This window comes from Furipterus horrens, unplaced genomic scaffold (genome assembly GCF_987537825.1).
Source record: "Furipterus horrens unplaced genomic scaffold, mFurHor1.1.pri manual_scaffold_11, whole genome shotgun sequence".
In the NCBI taxonomy this organism is placed as follows: Eukaryota; Metazoa; Chordata; class Mammalia; order Chiroptera; family Furipteridae; genus Furipterus; species Furipterus horrens.
The window spans coordinates 78,490,262-78,512,377 of record NW_028327181.1 but is presented as its reverse complement, the minus strand read 5'-3'; the positions used below and the strand labels follow the sequence as shown (position 1 = coordinate 78,512,377).

Here is a 22,116-nt window from a genome sequence, read left to right as displayed (position 1 = left end):
TTCCCCACTTCTAAAGCAGGGACTGGGACAGCTGCCTCTCTAGAGCAGGTTCATGGCATTCCTGAGTCCCCCCCAGCTCCTCCCCCACCACGTGTACTCGCTCACACATTCACGCAGAGAAATGCACACATACACCCCACGTCACTGCGAGTGAGGGGGGGGGGTCAGGGAAGGAATAGGGAATCACAGCTCATATGATTGGGGAGGGGTTTGGGGATTCCTAGTGCCTATAAGAGGCCAAGCCTCTCAAGGCCTTTTCTCCACCATGTCCATGGCTGAGAATGGGATTGAAGGGTAGAGATGGGGCTGGAAGGATGGAGGAGACAAAAGACAGGTCAGGAATTCCACTGGGCTCCCAGGGGTAGGAAGAGGGTACAAGAGGGCTTGCCCACAGGACAGGAGGAATACAGGAATCAGAGCCCCAGGAGAGAGAGAGAGAGGAAGAGAGAAAGACAGCATGTGCAGCCCACCTGCCCAAGGGGGCGGGGCAGGCACATGCACAGGTGACAGTGGACGCTCTTCCAGGCCCTCCCCTCTGTGGGAACACCTGAACAGCAGGGAAAGGACATGCCCTGGTGGGCAGCATAGCATTGCGTGCGTGCGTGCGTGTGTGTGCGTGTGTGTGTGTGTAGGGGGCTGTGGCAGGCTGAGGGTCAGGGTGGGATGGCAGGTTCCCCACTGCTTAAGACATTTTTGCCCCATAGTGCAAAGTGCAGGAAGCCCTGGCACCCCTCCCCCCCGCCCCATTCCCCATGGCTTCCGGGGGCATCTATGTCCACCCATCCATCCCTGCCGACATACAGCCATGAGCCCAGGGCCCTCTGGTCTGCTCTGTCCCTCCCCACCCTCCCCTTGCCCCACTCATGGGAGAGCTACCTCCTCTGTCCCTTTCCCATGCAGAGTGGGTGATAGCCAAAGGGAGGAGAAGAAAGGCAGCCACCCAGATGCAGACCAACAGAGCAGAGCATTCCTCACCAGGAAGGTGGGATGTGGCTCAAGCCAAAGTCCCTGAATTAGAGAAAAGAGGAGGGGAAAGGGATCCCAGGGGCAGATGGGTGGCTGGCCTAAAGAGCTTCGAAGAAAAAAAAGGAGGAGCACCAACCGCCCCCTCCCCGGGAGCCCCAGCTAAGTGCTATTAATCTAAGTGCCCCATTCCTTGGTGCCTGCCTGCCTGCCCAGAGCCTCGGTTAGTGGGTTGAAGTGGGAGTAGGAAAGGAGGAGGGCAGAGGTTAGAGAGAGCCCAGAAGACATATGGGAAACAGAGTCCTAAGAGGGCGGAGGCTCTGGGAGAAGCTCAAGCACACCCCCTCCTCGCCCCTAGTGCAGCAGCATCTGGATTGTAGCTAATACTGCAGGATGTGAGGAGGGCGGGAGCTTGAGCCACAGTTTTTCCTGTGTGGGTGCCAAGGTGCGGAAGGAGTGGGGGGTGGACAGGGAGAGGCCCCTGGGGCTGGGCACTTGAAAGGGGAGCTGTGCAGGCAGCAGGGCAGGCTGGTGAGGGGCCAGCTGGCATCCAGCGTGAGAGGTAGATGGAACTCAGCGGGCACGAGTGGCAGAGAGCAGAGGGAATACTTGGGTGGGGGTGCCAAAGGGGCACAGAGGGAGGGACAAGGCAAGGAGGGGTGGCCAGGACCCTGTTGTGTTAACTCACAGCTCTGACGGCAGCCCTACCCTTAGGGACCTTGTGGGGGGGGGGCAGTTCTTTCTGATTGGGGGGAGGGGCAGCTCTCAAAGTGCTTGGGGGTGGTGGTGGGGGGGTCCTCCCCTCTGGCCAGCCTCAGTTAATAACTTAATATTATCTCTCTCTCTATCAGTCGCTCGCTTTTTTTTTTTTTTTTCTCATTTTCTCTCTGTCTAGTTTTTCTTCATTTATCTTCTCCCCTTGCCTGGTTTCCAAAGTGCAGTTAGAATGACTATAATTTTTAACCTCCGGGGAGGAGCCAAGCCAAGCCCTTCTTTGCACCCAGGCATCTGGGGAAGCAGAGAGGCCCTTAGCCTATAGCCTGAAGGGGGAATCTAGGCCAAGAAACTGGATAGGGGACTCTCTTGTGTGTGTATAGGGGGTGAGTTGAGGGTATTTCCTCCCACCCCACATTCCTGTCCCCTACAGTCAAGATGGCTTGTCCCCTCTTAGTTCTCTCTCCTTTCCCCTACCTTCTTAGAGGACGGGGTCCTGGGAACTGCAGGACACGGTCCCTCCCAGCCTCCCACACTGTCCTTTTCATAGCAAGTTCATTTGTTTGCCCTGTCCCAGGGCTGGAGGTCCTGAGGAGGGACGGGATAGTGCGGGGGTGTGTGGGAGCTGCATCTATCCAAGGATGAGAGGAAGGAGAGAAGAGGTGTGGGGGTCTCCCTCAGCCCCCAGCTCTGCCCCTTCTCTCCAGGCTCCTCCCCACCAGCTCCGCACACCCTCTGGCCGTCTGAGGCTTTAGACTTCCTGATCCTCAAAGACCTCGAGGAAGAGTGGGGGGAAGAGTTCGGTGGGGCACTCGACTTTCATGTGGAGGAAGCGGCTGGCGTGGCAGGCCCCGATCATGCGGAGGTCAGTCACCTTCATCAGCAGCTTGGGCCAGAAGTGCGGAATGTTGTGTTTGCGGTGGTTGACGTAGTGCTCGAATGCCAGCAGGTACGCCTCCTGACTCTTCTCGATCTTGTCCACACACAGCAGGCCCGAGCGGTCTGCAGGAAAGGCAAGGCAAGAGGGTGAGTGGGAGAGAGGAGGGGCAGTGAGTGGATGAAAACACACCGTGTGGGGCATGTATAGGAGGAACAACTCTGCAGCAGTGGGAGGGGAGCCGAGGGGAGGAGGAATGGAGGGACAAGCAAAGAGGACAGTGGGACAGAGAGGTGGGAAGAGAGAAAACTCTGAGATAGGACAGGGCTGGGGCAGAGAGAAGGGTGGGTGGTCAGAGAGGTGGGGTGGGAATAAGTGTAGAGAGGGGATGGAAATGGGCAGAGAGAGAGGGGATGGGGCAAAGATGGGAAAGGAGCAGAAGTGGGATCTGAGGGCAGGAGGTGGGGCTATGGGACAGAACAGAGGGTGGCGGGCGACAGAGCAGGGGACAGGGGACATAGGATGGGCCTAGATGATGGAAGTAAGCTTGTGGGACACAGAGGTGGGCTTGGGGGGTAGGGGTGGGCAGAGAGAGACTAGGATTATGGAGAAGTAGAACAGCCCTCCCAGCCAACCAGCAAGTACCTGTTGACATTAGCAGCACAGCCTGCAGTAGAGCCACTTCTGTGTCATCCAGGTTAAAGGCAGAGAGTGACTTGCCCAATTCAAAGATGGCGTCGGAGACTACACCCAAGCCGCCATTCTTGAGCTGCTCCCGTTTGACGGCCATCTCCCCGCTCAGAGTCAGGGTGTCACTCTCAGGGTCATAGCGGACAGCAGCCCGCAGGGACATGATCTCCATGCAGCACCCCTTCAGGAGGATGATCTGGTCTTCGCAAGGCAGCTGTGGAGCAGCAGGGCCACAGGAACACTCAGCACGCCCCTCCCAAGGGCATCCCCTGTGGGTGCCTCCTGGGAGCTGCAAGGCCCCCATTGTCCTCAGTAACATGTACTCTGAAAAGTTAACCTTGCGTTGGGCCACAGACATACCCTATTTCATTAAATCTCATAATTATCCTATCATTATCTCCATCCCCACTGCAGATGAGGAAACTGAGATACAAGGGAGTTAGGTAGCACAGCCCAGGTCCCACAGCTGGTGTGGCAGCCTGCCCCAGTTAGTGCTCTTTAAGATGAGAACTTCCAGGCTGCCTAGAGTCGGGATGGCCATGCAGACTTGTGGGGGAGAGGGGCTGGGAGGGCCTGGGAGGCACTGCTGAGACTGGGCACTTGGAGCCTGCTGGTTCCTTACGGATCAGGCAGCTCAGAGTGAGTGTGTGAGTGTGTGAGAGTGTGTGTGTGAGTGTGTGTGTGTGTGTGTGTGCGTGCGCCTGGTGTGTGTTGACCTAAAGGAATTGCTCCATGCCCAGAGAAACTCAGATGAGCATGTGCTGGGATTGAGTGACCTGGGGAGCAGGTCCAGGTTTCCCTCCAGGGTATCACCAAATCTCCCTTCCCATCTGCCACTCACCTCGGAGAACATGGGCAGTTTTTTGGCAAAGTCCACCACACGAGTGATGGCTGGGGTGATGATCTTGGTAAACTCGCTGAAGGCCTCTAGGTCCACCTTGTCTCCGTCCGGCATGGAGACAATGGGTGACTGGCCAATGTCATCCGGCTACAGGGAGAGATGAGGGTCAGCTAGGGCTGCAGACCCCTTTCAATCTCTAAGGCTCCCTGCCCACCAGGGGGAGCTCCAAGGCAGCTTGGGGAAGAGGGGTCACCAGTACCAGGGACGGCCTTGTCATAGGCCTAAGGCTTCTCCTTCACCTTGGGGCAGAGAACAGACCAGAGCCAGAGCTCCAAGTTTGCTAATATAACAATGATCATAACAGTAGTAGAAGTAGCGTCATAATAATAGAAGCTATATTTATTGAGTATTCCAGGTGTGGACAGGCATTAGGCTACATGTTTTACATATATTATCTCATTTAATGCTCACCACAAGCCCATAAGAAAGATATTATAATTAACTCCATTTCACAGGTGAGGAAACTGAGGCATAGGACAGCTAACTAATTAGCCCAAGGTCACATGACTAGTAAGTTATAGAACCAGGCAGTCTGATTCCTGACCATTATACACACAACTGCTTTGTACCAGAGCCCGGGTGCTTAACAGCACACTATTGCACTCACTGGCATACTCCACCAGGAACAACACGCCAGTCCCCTGCCTTCCCCCAGAATATATAACCAACTGTCCATCTCCTCTCAAGCTGACCATTCACTCGGCACTCAGTTTTGCTCCTAACACAATGCCTCGCATCCAGCAAGTACCCCAAAATACTGTTACATGACTCTGTCCTCACCTTCTCCTCCCAGTCACTGTGCACAGAGAAATGAGGAGAAGTCACCTCTGCTGGAAATTCAATGAGGAAGGCAAGGCCCTGTCCTCATGTAGCTTCCAATTGGATGGAATAGGCAGGACCCAGACAGCAGTGACACATATACAGGTGTACAAATCAAAACCACCAAGGTGTGGGGAGTATCAACTTTGGGATGAACTAAGAGGGCTTCCTGGAGGAGGCAAGACTCTGAGTTCGTTCTCTCCCTAGCATCTGGCTGCTGCTCACCCCCACCCACCTCTCTCCTTACCAGGAATTTCCGCCTCTGCTTCCAATGGCTGCCCTGAGCATTTGTGCTGCGATGGGCCTCCGTGGCAACATGGATCAGATCCCACTCTTCGGGAGTGGGCTCTGGTCGCTGCTGCAGTGATCGAATCATCTCCTCCTTCCGCCGCCGCTCCCGGTTCTGCTCAATCAGCTTGCGCTTGGCCACCCTCTTTGAGTCATCTAGAACCACTGTCAACAACAGGAAAACCCATGCCCTTTGCATGGCACTCTCCACAACTCTCTCAGAAACTACTCTTCCCACTGTACAGGTTGGGGAAACTGAGGGCCAGAGAGGTTGAGCAACATCCAAATCACCCAGCAGCCAGGTGACACAACCTGGATCATGATAATCACTGGGATGTCAACTCACTTTAGGCAGATCCAGCAGCATAGCAGGTTCTGGTCTAAAAGGTTATGGTGATAGCAGTTACTAGGAGACCCTGTCACCCAATCCCCTAGGCAATAAAAGATGTCCTCTCTCACCCAGAAGTGGGGAGTCCCCCCTGGTAGTCAGGAACACTGTGCTAGGGTGGGGTGCTCGGTACTTCTTTCTACCCAATGACTCCCTCTAAGGCCTGGAGTGGTGAAAGGCAGGTAAGCATTGGGGCCCATGCACAGAACCCAGAGAGGAATCCTCTGTTTCATTTTCCCTAAGGATGAGGGCAACAGGGACCAAGATTCTGAACATTCATTCCGCCATCAGCCTGACCTGCATTGTCACTCTGTCCTGTGAGTACCCTGGAAGGGAGCTACAATATTTGAACTCACTCCCACCCCCAGCCACCTGGCCTGACACTCCCCATCCAGCTCCTTACAGTCCATGGCCATGCCCACGGAGATGCACTTCTTAAAGCGGCACAGCTGGCACTGGTTGCGGGTGATCTTATCGATGACACAGCAGCTGTCATACTTGCAGGAGTAGGTGGGATGCAGGTTCTTCTGAATTGTGCGGCGAAAGAAGCCCTGGGGTGGGGGGAGATGGAGCATGTTGTGATCATGACCTCCCCTTCCTGAACTAACCATGCAGTTCACTGAGGGGGAGGGATTAGTGAGGGAACTGCATACTCCTGACACAGCAGGCCGGGATCACTGGGCTCTGCCAGGACTTGGAAGGACCTTAGGAACACATGCCCTCAGCTCCCCCAGCTGCTAAGGAGTGGGGGGTACATGGGACTGGGTGGTGGCGGAGGTGGGGATGATGAGTGAAGTACGGAGACCTGGGCTTGGGATGGTGTGAGATCCTGTGAAGCCTGAGGAACAGCAGCACTGGAAGTCCAATTAATACCTGATTTCCATTTTGCGAAATGACTCTAAAACCACACTGACCCCCCAAACCATTCTCATACATGCTGCCTGTTGCCCATGCAGGTGGAATTCATGAAATGAGGCAGGGAAGGGTATCAAAAAGTCAAAATAAGGCGTTGTGTATGAATTCTAGTAGCTTTAAAAGAAAACTTTCAGTTCTAGACATCACGTTGAATGCTCATTTCATGCCAGGCACTTATAGGCCTTTTCTTTTATGCATCAGCACATGTAACACTCATGTGAACCCCATGAGGTAGGAGCTATCCCTATCTCCATTTTGCTGACTAGAAAACTAAAGCTTGGAGAGATTTAGCAATTTGTTCAAAGTTGCTTAAATTGCCCAACTGGCCAAATGGGCATCAGAGCCAGAACCGGTCCTGAGGTATGGGTGCAATAAAATCACCGAAGGTGCTTACCAGAAGTACAGATTCCTGGGCCTTACTCTAGACCTACAACATCAGACTCTCTAGGGATGGGGTCAGGATCTCTGTCCTTTGGGAGGCTCCTTTGGTCTATGTTACACTGCTTGTATTGCTTCCAGAGACACTGCATTGGGATTCTAAATCCCTGGTGGTCTTGGTTTGGTTGACACCGAGAAAGAAAGGAACTTGGAGGCTTTATACATATATATACATTTTAGAGGGAGAGGGAGAGAGAGAAACACTGCTTTGTAGTTCCACTTATCTATGTGTTCATTGGTGGTTTCTTGTATGTGCCCTGACTGGGGATTGAACCCACAACCTTGGCGTATCCAGACAACGCTCTAACCAACAGAGCTACCTGGCCAGGACCCCTTAACATATTTTTAAATATTTACGGTTCTTGTAAAGTTTTACATTTTCAGGAAGTGATGATTCCAGAAAAACCACACAGGTTGAAATATCCAAAGTGAAACCTAATTAAGCCTCCCCAAGTCTGTGACCTTGTCCCCTCTACCCAGGGAGACCCTGCCATCCTCTTCTTCTCTGGGCCCCACCATCCCCCCCTGCAGTGGTGGAAGCAACTGGGGAACTTGTTCCAAAGCAGCTTCCTGGGCTTCACCACAGAAGGTTCTGCTGGGGTTGGGATGAGGTCTAGGGATCTGCATTTAACTAGTACTGCAGGTGGTCATGAACCACATTTTGAAAACCACTGATGTTGGTTTCAACCAATGTCTCTCTCTCTGGTAGGCTGTGAGTAGCTTGAAGACAGAACATATACTACATCCCTCACACCTAACACACTGAATGAATGAATGATGGCTGACATTTACTGAATGCTTCTTTTGTGTCTGTCACTGTTTTCTTTTTATTTTTTAATAAAGCATTTTTTATGTATTAATTTGAGAGAGAGAGAGAAAGGGAGAGAGCAAGAAACATCAATTTTTTTGTTCCACTTATTGATGTATTCATTGGTTGATTCTTGTATGTGACCTGGCTGGGGACTGAACCTGCAACCTTGGCATATCCAGGATGATGCTCTAACCAACGGAGCTGCTTGGCCAGGGCTGTCACTGTTTTAAATATTCCATGTGAATGATCTAATTATCCCAACAACTCTATGGGGTAAGTAGCATGATTATCCCCATTTTATAGATGAAGAAACCAAGGCTCAGAGATTAGGCATTTTACCTATGAGAGGCAGAGCAGGGATTATGAATGAACAAATGAATGAGTGAATAAGAGGAGAGAAATGATGATGTAACAGGTGGGCTTTAGGTCACATGTTTACCGAGCCATCTGTTGTACTGGGTACTGAGGGCCTTAAAAGGAGTGAGATGGGGGCTCAGGTGGTGGGGGAGGGGCAGGAGCTGGCTGGTCCGTACCTTGCAGCCCTCACAAGTGATGCAGCGGTAGTGATAACCGGTTGCCTTGTCCCCACACACGACACACTGCTCGTCTTTGTCCAGGTAACTAGGGATATACCCTGGGAGGGAGGAAGGGAGGCAGGCAGGCAGGCATGGCTTGGGCTCCCAGCAGAGATGCTCCTACGCTTTCTGCATCCCCAATTTTTCCTTCTTGGCCCATCCCCTAGCCCAGTTTCCCTGAAAGGCAGAATCCTAGAGACACACTAGAGGTTACCTTGTCCATCCCTTCCCTAAGAATATGGAAGAGCAGATGTCAGTAGCTCATCTCAGGGGAATACAGCCCCTCAGCCCTTTAGCTCAGGTCCTGATTCTGGGGTGGGGGTGGGGGTCTCAAGCAAGGGGTTATGGGAGAAGGGAAGAGGCCCTTTCTGACCTAATCCATCTTCAAGGCTGGGTCGTGCCCACATCACCCATCTCACCTTCAGACAAGTCCATCCCAAGCCCTCTAGGAGGCTCTTCCTGTAGGACACAGGAGCTGCTGGTACATGCTCAGGCTCCAGAAGAGCCATGGTCTGGTTTTGTGGGGTTCAGGGCAGGGAGGAAGGGCACAGGTAGCCAGGCTCACCTGACATGCTGGTTTTCAGGGAACATTGGCCGTTCTTTCTTTTTCGCTTTCCATCTGGTGACCTGGCACTGGATGGGGGCAAAGCGAGCAGAATCTTAGAGCAGTCTTTGAGCAGCCCCCTCCTCATCCAGTAGGCTTATACAAGCACCTAGGCCTGACTCCCTGCGTTTCATGTCCTCATTCTACCTCCCACCCCCCGGTCAGCTGACAAAACTAAGAAGGGTCCAGCTATCTGGAAGCTTCAGAGAGAGATAAGGGGCTTGGCTAGGGCACAAGCATGTTCTAGGGCCCCAAGACATGCACACACACACACATATACCCACACACATTATAAAATCTTAAACACTCATAAGCTACAAGATAGTCACTATTTAAGTCTCCAGTACATTACACATGCAGAACAAATCTTTAGGACATGCTTAAAGCTATATAACCTTTAGAACACACACATATATGAAACACAAGACCACTGCATAGGAAACTATAAACCAAGTATGGTAAATATGCACCACGATCTACATATCTATGCAACTTTCAGGGCATTCTCAAATGTGTTACATGACCTCTAGGATATGCCCATGTGATATGTAACCCTCTGTACAGACACCTAATAATACCAGCCCCTCCCCCCAGTAAACATGTTGCTTGATTTCCAGGTCATACACTTATGCTAAATAACCACAGTGACTGAAAACATATAGTGCCTAGCAACTATAACCTAGAACCAAGAACATAGCAATAGGAAAGGACTCCCAGAGTCACCCTGTCCAAGGTATCCATTAAACAGAGAAGCAAACAGAGGTCCCACTTGTGCCTGCTGACACTGCACTGAAATCAGAGCCAGGACAAGGACACTGAGTCCCTCCATGCAAGGTATTAGCAACCCATAGCCACTGCACATGTGTTGCCAACCTCTCCACATATATGTTACATAACCTCAGCATACACAGGTTACATAAGCCTTCTACATGCACTCACGGATTGTATAACCTCCCACACCCATCCTGCGCGTGGCATGTTGCAGGGCCCCTCCCCTGATGCAGCTCCCAACATACTGACACAGTGACCTTGGCCAGGGACACAGTCAAAGACAGCTCTGTGTTCCATGCCCCTGAGGGAATACCCCTGTATGATTTCTATGACATTCGGAAAGTCAGACCTCCCTCCTTCCTCCAGAAGGGGAAGGTATGGTGGAACTCTGAGCCACCTAGGCCCCAGTTAGGCTGACAGTCTTCAGCAATTATTAGATTTACAGCTTCTGGGTGCAGTCCCAAGGACAGCCACAAGGTGGCGCAAGGACATGGAGGAGGGGAGGGTGACAGGGAGGGGCTGCAGCTCTTGGGGGCCCGGGAACCAGGATTCCAGCCTTTCCCTGGTTAGGAGCAGGCTCTTCCAGATTCAGATAAGTCTGGGCAAGGAGGTACAGAGGTTGTCAGTGAGAGTTACGCAGTGACACACCAATCTTCTTTTTCAGAGCCCCCACCTGGAGTGAGGCTTTGGGAAGGGAAAACTCCAGGTGCTCTACCGACTGCCAGTCCCATCCACTTCCTCCACCCCTCCAGAGACCCAGTCTTGGGCCCCAGGGCTTTGCCTGACCAGGCCTCTGGCCTCCTGGCTCAGGATCTGGTCTCCTAGGCAACAGCCACTCTGCTCCCCAGAACACTCCATCCCCCACCCTCTCCCTGGCCATAGACACAGGCTGTACCCAGCTCCAGGGGCACCATGCCAACTGGCACAAAGTTCTGTGCCACTTGGAGTTAATGGGAGAGGTAGAGACCCTTTGGACTCGAGTGTAATGCAGATCACAGGGAGCCCATTCCTAGCAGTGTGTGTAGGTAGGGCTGATGCTTCCTCCACGTGTGAGCAGAATCTTCAGTTGGCATTCACTTCTACTTCCTGGGAGGAGCCCCATGGCAGTGCCCGCCCTTGCCCATGAACAAGGAAGAGCTTGTGGGGCTCCCAAAGGGTTCCAAATATAAGCGTGGGCTGTGACCGACAGTTACTGGTGCATGTGCCCTGAACTGTCATGTCACATGCACCATGGCTTATAGACTACACACTAGTGATCAGATGTGAACAAACTGGCAGGGAGAGGAGGCAAATGGCAAGACCGTTAGCATTTCACATGCTCAGGTAAGGGTGGCTGAAGGGACACTGGGGGCATCTGAGACTGCCCGGTACTGTCAAGGGACAGGCTATGTGCCTGCTTCATGTAATTTCTCTGCTCTGTATTAGTTCCCCATTCCAAAATGGGTATCTCTCCCTCCAGGTGCCTAATTCTCTGTCACATGTGAATACAACCTCATCTCCTGGGCAAAGGTAGGCAGCAGGATTGCTGGTCTTGTACCCACTCCCCCAAAGGCCCAAGCTCAGCTCTCTTTTGCCCAGCCAGGTGACAATGCCTGCCACCTAAGAGTTGACACGACCTAGTTACAGGACCCATTACCTGTTCTCCTCTGGGTCTGACCCACACTCCACCTTGCTTGGCTTCTGTTCCATTCACTTCAATCCCATCCAGGATGCCCTCCAGCACGCCAAGAGACTGGGGTGGGCACACTGGCCCCCCCGGCACGCCCACAGGCCGCCCACCCCCCGCCACCCAGGCCTAGGGCACAGCACCCATGGTGCCCGCCTTAGCACTTGGCCTTTCACACCATGCCCTGCGCCCCAAGGGGGGTGGGCGGTGAGATGGGCCAGGGAGTGGCAGGTGGTAGTGCTGGGGGGAAAGCTGGGTCCGTGGGGGAGTCCCGGGCTGGGGGAGTAGATTCAGAGTCTTGTCCTGTCCAGAGGTCCCTGCAGAGAGAGGAGAGAGGCAGGGATAAGGTGGCACCATGGTGGGGTGGTTGGGTACGAGTCCTTTGGTGGCAACATTTTGGGCTCTTGAGGCTCATAAGAAGATGGCAGTAGGCATGCAGGGCAGGAACAAGGAGAGAGCCAGGATTACCCCTCAGATCAACTGGTTTTAGCAGGCAAAACCGGAGATCCATGTCCTAAGCCCCAGACACGGAAATGGATGAAGGGAAAGAATGAGATCATCCATGTACCATGTCTAAATCCTGACATTTAATCAAGTACTTGCCCCTTAACAAGTGTCTATTAAACACTAGCTATTGTTACCACCCATCTAGCCAAGTATTCATAAAAGTGACCATACTATATAAAGGGCAAGAGGGGACCAGAGATGAGCAATTTTCAGCCCAGGCATGGGAGGTACTTGTGAAGGAAGGGCGGGGTGTGGGCATGGAGGCAGGGGTTGTGAAAGCCCACCTGAGTGCCTTAATGGAGAGAGACCCTGGAAACTGAGGGAAGCTGACCTTGCCTGCTGCTCACCACCCCCAGCCTCCCACAAACTCCACAGCTGTCCACACATAGTCCCAAATCACACTTCCCAGTCTGAGGACCAAACACCCCAGTTGGTTTAGTTGAGCTGCCACCCACCAGGATGACAAGGGGAAGGAGAAAGGAAGCGAATACGTGCTGAGTAGCTAATATGTGCCCTCTGACGTGGGCAGCAGAACTTCACAGGTGAGGAAACTGAGTCTCAGAAAGCTTGGCCATTCACTCAAGTTCACAAAGCTCGAGCAGGTGGCTCAGGGATTAAAACCTCACAGGCTGGCTTGAATGTTAGCCTTGTTCCACAACCTGGGGTCCAGGGCAGTGTCAGCCCGGGCCCACCATTCCCTCCACACTGCACCTCTGACCACAGGCTCCAGACCTGAAGCTTACTGTCTGCACACACAGGCAGGTATGGGCATGTTCAAGGAGGGCCAAAGGGTGCAGCTCCCGACACACAACCCTCATCAAGTGGCTGCTGCCCCAGAGACCTCGCCCCTGAGCCCTCCACCCCACCCCCAAGAACTGATAAGGAGCCAGGGTGGGAGGGGAATGGTGAGATAAGGCAGTCCATTGGGCAGGGCAGGGGGACAGGGCCCCCTCATCAGGTGAGCCCCCAGTGTCGGGAGTGTGGCAGGAGGAGAGAAGGGTGGCCCATTCTGCCTCTGATACCCCCATAGACCAGGACTGGGCACTGGGGGCTGGACAGGAGATTGGGGGGGTTGTGAGCAGGGAGCCTTAGCCCAGAGAGCCGTCAAGAAAGTAGGTCAAGTTTTTCTTGGCTTGTGGAGAAATTCCTGTTATAAATTTATAATGGCGTAGCCAGCCTGAAGGGGCGGAGGTGGGGGGAGAAGCAGGAGTGGGTGGGGATGCCCAGGGACTGGGCACCGAGGCCTGCTGCTCTCAGCCAGAGCAGTGAGAGGGGTAGGGGCCAGGGCAGTTGTGAGGCTGGGCTGGACAATAGAGGGCTATTTTCTCTTGCCCGTTTCCACTTCTGTCTGTGCCCAACAAGGCTTCCTTGGGTCTGTCTGTCTGCATCTGAAAGTCTCTCTCTCTCTCTGGGTGTCTCCCCATATCCCCCCCAGGCTGTGCCTCGGTGCTTGGCACACCCTGGCTGCGGTGCTGCCCCCGCCTGTCTCCTGCCCACCTGGCATGCTGCCACCACTTGTTTACAGAGGCTGGAAAAATCCACTCGCCAGCAGGAGGCCCAAGTGCCCCTGGGGAGGGGAGGAGACAGGCACAGGAGTGGGCATGCTGAGAGAGGGGCAGCCTGGGGAGCAGCCCCTGGGGCAGACGAAGAGGGCCAGGGTGTGTAAGAATGGGTGTCAGCAGCTGTGGGCAGACGAGGCACATGCCAGGGGCAATTCCTGCCCCAGGCCATAGCTCTGGAGGGACCCCCTCCTCTCTCACCCCTGCTACTGCCAGTTGCTACAGGGCACACCTGGGGCAGTGCCAACCTAAGCTACCATGTTTGTTTTCCCTTCCCCCTCCCCAGCCCAGCCTAACTCCAAATGTGTCTGGGCACTGCCAAGGGCTTGCACGTGCCCGCTGTGGGAGGGGAAGGATCCTTCTCTGCCTCATCTCTGTGCTGAGCTGAATGGTGTCCTAGTGCCTGTCGGTGCAACCCAGGCTACACTGAGCCCCTGGCAGTGGGCAGAGGAGAAAGGCATTGCCCTCCTGCTTAGGGCACCTTCACCTGGCACCTAGCAAGAAGCTAGAACCCCTGGGAATTCCTTGTCATCTCTCTAGGGACACTGAGGTGACACACAGCAAGCAGAGGGCCAGCATTCGGGAAGGTAAAAACCATGTGAGCCTGTGTTAGCTGTGGGCAGAGAAAAGATATCAGGGAAGGGGGGATGGGGCAGGGATACCCACCCTAAATGGCAACCCTTCTCCCCTCCTCCTGGAGTCCTGCTTAATTACCCCAGCTCCTTCCTTGAGCAGCCCCTGCAGAGGCGAGGCTCAGCCCCAAGGAGGCGGAGGGGGTGGAGCTATGGGGTTCTGAGGCTGGGCTGGACAGTCCTGGACAGTTGAACAGCAAGACCCACCTGTCCACTGGCCTGGCCACCCACTCCCTCTTTGTCAGAGAAGAGCTACCGGGTGGCAGCATGGGCAAGGTGCCCGCGGAGGGGGAAGCATTTCATTAAGCTTAAGTGCTTCTGCAATGGGGGGACAGAGACAAGCGCCCAGTGCGGCATCCACGGGCACCATGCCAGGTTCCCACTGCCAGACTCTCCCACTCCACAGTCCTGCAGACCTGAGCGGCTCTGGGCTGCCAGGCCCCTGTGCCCCCAGAATCTAGCCCCTGACTCTGTACACACTACTCTCCCCTGGGTGTCTGCTCTTGCTTTTGGCCCCACCTGTCCAGGGCCCCTAAACTTTGTCCTTAATGCTCTAAAGGAAGCCCAGTCCTCCTGCTTGCCAACCACAGAGGGAAAGAAACACTCATAGGGAGGGGGCCCAGAAAAGGGGAGAAAAAGGGGGAAGACAGGGGTAAAAGAGACGATGGGGGAAGAGGGGAAGAAAGATGAGGAGGGGTAAGAACAAAGAGCTGGGAAGGGATGGGGGCAGAGCAGGGGATGCCTAGGAAGTATAGGGAAAGGAAGAAAGGAGGCAATGAGACGGGGTGGGGGATGGGGAGGGAGGGATGGGGGAGGGGGGTGAGGTAGAGAGGAGGACAGATAAGGGGAGGAGGAGAGAAAAATGGAGGGGGAGACAAAGAAAGAAAGGTAACAAAGAAAGATGGGTGGGGGGGTTACTTCATGCCCTGCCTAAGTCCCACCCCATGGAGGCTGGGGGAGGGGGTAGTAGAAATGGTTTCCACGGTGACAGCTGGTTCTTGGTGGCCAGGCACAAGGGCTATTAATAGTGCTGTGGGTAGGTTCACACCTCCCTCTCCCCTTCCCCTTTGCCTGCTGCTAGGATGGGGGCAGATACTACCGCCCCCCCCCGCCCCCCCCGCCAATTACCAATGATCTGGCATTGATGACCTGACTCCACACCATCGGAGCCAAGAAGGGTGATGCTGAGAGGCCCAGGTGGCTACTGTAGCCCAAACATACACACAAGCATGCACAGGCAAACACAGGCATCTGTGTGCAGACACTGCCTCTGTGCCAGCGTGGGCTCCCATGGGCAGCCACAAGCACCAGCAGCCCCTGGGAGTCTGGTGATGGTGGAGGCTGCAGCAGCAACACAAGCCCCCACACTGAGGGGCAAACGCCCCTCAGGGCTGGCACCTCTTTCTTTTTCCAGATCCCCCCTGTTCTATTCTCAGGTATGGACTGAGCGAGACTGCCCCACCCAACTCACTATTATCCTAGTGCCAGGAAAGAGAGGAGTGAAGGCGGGAAGGAAGGCACTATTTGGCAGGTGTGAGGTGGCAGAGGAGAGCAGACACAGGCACCAGCTTGGCCAGAGGGAGCGAGGCGGGAGGGAGGCAGCACTCCTTGGTGGGCTCTCTCTGGGCACCCATGAGATGGGATTCTGGAGCTTAAGGGCAGCGACCCTTAAGTCTGATATCCAAGCCACTGTGGGACCCTGGAGGCTAGAGAATGGGAGATGGGGGTGGGGGATATTGGATCAACAAAGGATCCTCTCCCCCAAAAGAATAGAACAGGAAGCTCCCCCCTGTAGGTCAGAGACAGAAGGACATAAACAGCAGCCTTGACTTGGGCCAGATGCCCGGTGTTAACAACAAAGACTGTGCTTCCCCCCAACATAACCTCACCCACCTGCTGCTCTCCTCTCCCTCCTTCCACCCCAGGCCAGCTCCAGTCAGGCATCAAGGTGGTTGCCCAGGTCTAGAGGTCACCCCCATGCCCAGCTCCTTCCCTGCCAACCCACAGAACTTTGTGTCCCCTGACCCAATTCTCCTGAGGAATGGAGGTGGAAAATCCAAGAAGCCAAGAGAGCAGAGCTAGGAGCACCCCCAGCTGGGCATGGCATATTATCCCCACCCTCCCCCCAAGCAGCCAGGGGTAATTGGAGCTGGGTGCTGGGGCAGCTGAAGGCTGGAGGCATGAATGTCACGGGGCCAAGGCGCTCACTGCAGATGGTATCTGGGCACAGGGCTTGGGGTCCTCCTTTCCCCACTCCCCTCTTCCAAGGAGAGAGGAAGAGGCCATAGAGAGGAATTGTCCCCAAGCCCTGGGGAGCACCGCCCAGGAAGGAAGGAAATGGTGGAAGGGAAAGGCAGGGATGTTCTTCTCCCAGGCACCCCAGGGAGGTGGAAGCTAGCCCCCACTGAGGGAGGGAGGGTGGGAGAGAGGAAGGAGGGAGACAGAAAGGAGGGAGAGAGGGGGAAAGGGAACGGAGTAGAGGGAGGAGGAGAGTGAGGGAAGGAATGGGGAGAGAGAGATTAAAAAATGTGTGTGCGCGCGCGCACGCGCATGCAGTTGAGTCTGGCACACACACGGACACGTGCAGGCACACACACTCACCCCGCATGCGCAGAACGACGGGCTCCGGGTGCCGTTCCACAGATATTCAAAGCCCTCCAAGCCCACACATGCACAAAACACGCACACATGGATGCGCACACAACACACCCACTCACTGATGTGTACAAAAACACCAATAACCACCAAAGCCTCCTCCCGCTCCCCTCTCCCCGCCCACACGCCCGGGTAAAAGAGAAAATGAAACAGGCAGCTAAGGCTCTTCGAGCCAAGAGCGCCTCTCTCCCTTGCAAGACGAAAAGAGGTGGAAGAAGAGGAGGTGGATTGGGGGCTTGGTCCAGTCATGCTGCACTTTGCTACTTCTGGAGGGTGTGGTTGTGCCTTTGGCCCTAATCTTTAATTCCAGTCCCTGGTCCCCAGACTGAATGCTCACCGCCAAGGCGGGGAGCAACGGTAGCATTTTCTGGGGACCAGTAAGTTCCATCTTGCTCCCCTTGTCTACCTAGAGATCTTTTGGCTCCTCCCTCTGGACCACCTCACACAAAGCTATACAAAAGTGAGATCCCCTTCGGCAGCCCTGCCTTGGCCTGCCAGGGAGGAGGGCAGCACCACATGCCTGAAAACCATATGTCCTCCACCACACACGAACCCCAGATGCCTCTGTGAGAGACTGAGAACCGGCTCTGGTTCCAGCAGCATGCGTATCCCTACCCTGGAGCATGCCAGGCCCTGGGAGGACAGGAGAATCCACAGGTGTTGCTTCCCATGCCAGAAAACAACACAGGCGTCACATCATGGTATGTTATTTACCCTCACTCTGAGTGAGGTAGGCATCATTGTCTCCAGATCATGGAAACTCAGGCCCAAAATCAGCGACTGGTGAATGGCAGAAACCCAGCCGGCCAACTCCCAGTCAGTGCTCTTTCTACTGTGGTCATGCTTGCCTCTCCCCCAAGATCTAAAAAAGTCCCCAAGCACCTCTACAGCCAGAAGAACTAGAGTTGAGACTGGCTCCCCCGTGGCCCACCACAGGGCATGCCCCGATTGTCCTTGCTGCACCTGGGAGGGGAGGGGCTAAATAAAAGGGATTTGTCCAAGAGGGAGGGAGTCTTATCACCAGATTCACAGAGGGAAAAGGCAACCCATGACAGGCCCTAGATCTCAAGGCACCACGCCCACCACACTGATCCTTACTCAGTGCCACCACCCTTCACACTAATGCCCACTCCATGCAGAGGTGGGGAACCTGGCATCTGTCAGTCAGGGTTGGGTCCTGGTTGGTTGGTCCATGGTAAGTAGCTGGGTTGCTGGCTCCCCAGGAGACAGGAAGGGTGCTATACTCTACAAGTAAGAAGGGCTAGGGAGAGGAGCTGCTTTCCTTGTTATTACCCATCCCTGTGCTCCCAGTGCTCAGACTTGTCCCAACAGAGATGCAGTGATGCCCAAACATTCATGTATGTGCCCCTAACTGGGGAGGTGTGTCCTGGGCTGAGATGCCAAGGGATCTCTTTAAGAAGCAGCTAAAAGTTGAGGTTCAGAGGAGTTCCAGGTTGCAAAAATTTGTCAAGGAGAAAACGATGACATAAAGGCTGAGGGGTCTAGAGATTAGAGACCCATGATGCCCATCCCTCAACCCCATTTCATTCCTGTTCCTGTGATGTCTAGGAGCTACAGTTCTCTACCAAGCTTCTCCAAGAAATCCAGGGACCCCAGACCCACAGGCTTACTCGTTGTAACAGCTAACACATACAGTGCTTGTTAGGCACCAGGCATTTTTAAAAGCATTTTATACATTCTAAATCCTTTGATCCTCAAAAGGCTGAATGAAGTATGTATTATCATCTCCAATTTACAGATAATGCAAAGGAGAGGTTAAATTTCTTGCCCAAGGTTGTACAATAGCAAGTGGCATTGCTGGGATTGAAACCCAGGCAATCTAGCTCCAAAAAAGTCCATAACCTGCTAGAGGAATGAAACATTGGTCTTTCATCCAGCTACGTGTTCCCTGTGGCCTAGCCTCAAGTTTCCCCTTCTGTAGCAGCACATGGATCATCTATAATATAATCACTGCCAGTGCCTCCTCATCCAAGCAGGCCACCACTGGAGGGGAACAAGGCAGAAACGCTTGGTGTCCCCTGTTCAGATTCACTCTCTGGAACAGTTGCCCATTCTGCCACCCTGGGCTGGAGACTGCACTCATGGGAGAGGGCCTCACTCAGCCCTGCACATAGGGCAGCTGTACCCTCAGGAACAGTCTCTGAGGCTGGGCAAAGAGGACACAGCTGTTGGGCATCTCTGAGGTGGGTCTCAGCTGCCAGGGGTGTGGAGAATGGCCATTGTGGGTCCTGCCAACTCCTGCCACTGGCCATGGGGGTGAGTCTCTTCCAGTGGGCAAATGTGGTGGGAAGTTCCTTGCTGCCTTGGTTGGAGCTAACTTGCTATGACGTGCACATCCAGGGCTTCCACCAATCTGGTGTTTCCAGGCTAAGCCTGCCAGCATGAGAGGTCAGCATGGGCAGTAGGTGACCCCCTTCCCTGCCCCCCATTCCCAACCCCCAAACTCGCTGACCTGCAGCTGCAGCATTGAGGAAGTGCAGGATGTCCTGAGCAGCCAGCTGAGCCCCTCACCCCCCACCCCAACCTCTCCATGACCCCAGAGGCAGGGCAGGCAGGGACTGAGGGGCGGGGTTTGAGTATTAACAACCGGAAAACTATGAAGAACATCACTGCCAGTTCCCAGCTCTGAGAAAGGAGGTTGTGGCAGAAACTGACAAGAACAGGGGTAGACAGACGGGGTAGTGACAGGGTGAGAGTTAGAGTCTGGCAGAGAAACAAGAAGAACAAATCAGACACAGTAAGAGAGAGCAACAGAGAGACAGCGTTAGAGAGAAATTCCAAGTCAAAAATACACATCACTCACCCAGACACTCACCAGCATACAGCCTCCTAAGGAAGACTTCCAAGTTTAGACAGGAGGGCAGAGGTGGAAAAAGGGGCCAGACTCAGGGTGAGAGGCAGGAACTCAGCTGAGGGTGAATGAATTGCCCCAGGAAAGGCTCAGACAAAGGATCCCAGCAGGGGCAGCTAGATTCCCCACTCCCATTTGCTTTTAGGGTGGGGAAAGAGACCCTAGCACCCCCTTCCTCCAGTAGCTAGGATAATATCAGCTGCTGGAAGTTACTGGACACTGCTTCAGGCCTGTCACTCGGCCCTCTGGAACCCCCTTGCCCCTACTCTCTTTGCTCTAGTTTCTCTGTTTAAAAAAAAAAAAAGAGCTTTAAGGAAGAAGATAGAAGGAAGCTTAGGGGAAAAGTCCATGGCTATGTATGCATCTAGGGGTGTGTGCCTGACTGCACAGCTATAGTGTATGTGTGTCTGGGGTTGTCTAGACGTTGGCGTGGTCCTGAGCCTTTTGCACCTGAGTCCCTGGGACTGTGTGCAAATGAGTGCACCTGTGTCTGGAGTTCCCACAGCCAATCAATTAACAAATAAGTATTTACAGAGCACTTCCTGTGCTAGGCTCTGGGTGGGATCCAGAGCTCTTGGAGTGATTCTGCCAGGTCTCAAGCTCACCATCTAGTAGGGTGGGATGACAAGCAATAGAGACCTAGAATGTTACCATGAATGCATGCCTTGCACCATTATGCAGGGAAGTCTTTTCACATAAATTTAATTTTATTGAGAGCAGGGGTTTGTTGTATATAGAACCTCAGCAGTCCACAGCAGGAGTCCAAGAAAATACTTGTTGCTAAGCTGTGTATATATGTGTTGATGTATAACTACGTTTGTGTTTGACTGAGTGACAGCGACTGTCACGGCAGGCAGGTGATGATGCCTGTGTGACTGGGCTCATGTGAGCACGTGTGTGCCCGTGAGTGACAGGGTTTTTTTGTAATGTGCAGCTGTGTGCAATTGCCCTGTGTTCATGCATGCCTGCGATAGTGACTTTTTCTATGTGGGTGACAGCAACTCCTCCTTGCCCCTGTGTGTGGCAGCGTCTCCATGTGACCCTGTTCGTGGGTATGTGCATGGGTCAGCTTCCCGTGGGTGTGTCCCACCCCTCTGAGCTCCCTGATGCAGCAGCCGCCTGCCTCTTCCCTTGTCCCCGTGTGGGTGTGTCCAGCAGCTCCTGTCCTTGAGTCTGCCTGGGTGTCCCTGCATGTGCATGTGGCTGTCTGTGTGGGCATATCTCGGTGTCTGCATGTCACATTTGCTTCCCCCCTCATCTTGGACAACAGCCCCGTTCATTCCTTCCCCCTCCTGGGGACAGAGCCATCATTGAAGAGTGGGTTCCCATCCCCCTGGCTTTCCTTCTGGGACCTCCACCCTGGAAAAGGTGGCTCTCTTCATTGCCCCTATCATTCCCCTCTTCCCAGGCCTTTCTTTCACACTGGACAAGGGAGGGCCCCAGGCAGAGAAGGGGCACCAGAGGAGACACGTTGCAAGGGGAGGGAAAAAAGGGGGAGCACGCACAACACAGGTCCACTCCTCCCTCCTTCCCAACCACCCTAGCTTGCAACTCTCCTAATCATCTAGGGACCCTCAAATACACTCCCCCCCGCCCCCAACCGCATTTTTGCAATTAGGAGTGTTGCAACCAGAGAGCCATGCTCAACTGGCGAGGCGGGTGAAGTTGAGGGGGGGCGGAATTCCCTCTCCCGCGGCCCCTGCAAGCATACTCCCCACCCCACTCACGCTGCCCCCGCAGCTGGAGGCAGCTTTGCAAAGGCCATTCGGCCTCGGCCTCCGAGCCTAGGCGTGGGGGCTGGTGGGGGGGGGGCAGGCCTCCAGCTCACCGTAAGTAAACAAACCGCGGCGCGGCGGGCGGGGGCGCTCGGGTGGCTGGCAGCGGGGCCGGGCCCGGGAATGCGCAACAGACGGGCCGGACAGAGGCCAGGCGGGCCCTCGAGGGGGAGGCCTGGACGCCATCTCCGCTGGCAAATCCCGGGGCCCACCGACCTCCTAGCAACACCTCCTTTCCCAAGGACGTAAGTTGCAAGCTCCCGGGCTGTGACAGGGTCACCGGGACGTCGGGGAAGGCAGAGGCTGACGGCAGGTACCTCCCGGGCGCCCCTAGACCGCTGGGGAGCTGGCTATAGAGCCCCACGGCTTTGCATAATCAATCGCAAGATATTTGCATATTAATGCCCCCTCGCTCCCTCCCCCTTACCTCGGCGTGGTGCGCTGAACAAGGCTGGGCAGCGACCTCGGGGTCTCAGCGCCCCGTGTGGGGGGCGTCCATGGGGGGCCGGTGGGGCCCGGGCCGCCCGCCTCCTGAGCCCGGGTGTGAGTGCGAGTGAGCGCAGGGGGGGGGCGGGGGGCGAGTGTGGCGGCCCCGCGGCTCCTCCGGCAGAGGCGGTGGCCGCTCTTGGCTCCTCCCTTCCCCGCCCCGCTCCGGCTGGGGCTCTAGCTCGGCGCTCCCGGCCGGCTCGCGGCTGC

General features: G+C 54.7%; 2 protein-coding genes across 5 annotated transcripts in view; one reads left to right on the top strand and one right to left on the bottom strand.

The window, feature by feature from the left end:
• Positions 1-820: 820 nt before the first annotated feature.
• On the bottom strand, positions 821-22,033 carry THRA (thyroid hormone receptor alpha). The gene is made up of 9 exons (XM_090290597.1): positions 21,848-22,033; positions 11,391-11,737; positions 8,945-9,012; positions 8,338-8,438; positions 6,044-6,191; positions 5,212-5,417; positions 4,086-4,232; positions 3,200-3,458; positions 821-2,679 (listed from the first exon to the last, which is right to left on the bottom strand). Exons 2-9 carry the CDS (start codon positions 11,441-11,443, stop codon positions 2,429-2,431), a joined length of 1,233 nt encoding a protein of 410 aa, XP_090146723.1. The 5' UTR covers positions 11,444-11,737; positions 21,848-22,033; the 3' UTR covers positions 821-2,428.
• The window catches only part of MED24 (mediator complex subunit 24), a 30,686-nt gene continuing 29,980 nt past the window's right edge, over positions 21,411-22,116 (top strand). For 2 of the 4 annotated variants that reach the window (XM_090290595.1, XM_090290590.1), the window contains exon 1: positions 21,535-21,665. The gene's annotated coding sequence lies outside the window, so the exon portion shown is untranslated. Of the gene's footprint in view, positions 21,475-21,534; positions 21,666-21,709; positions 21,734-22,116 lie in introns of those variants that run through there. The other 2 variants (XM_090290593.1, XM_090290592.1) reach the window with 2 other exon arrangements.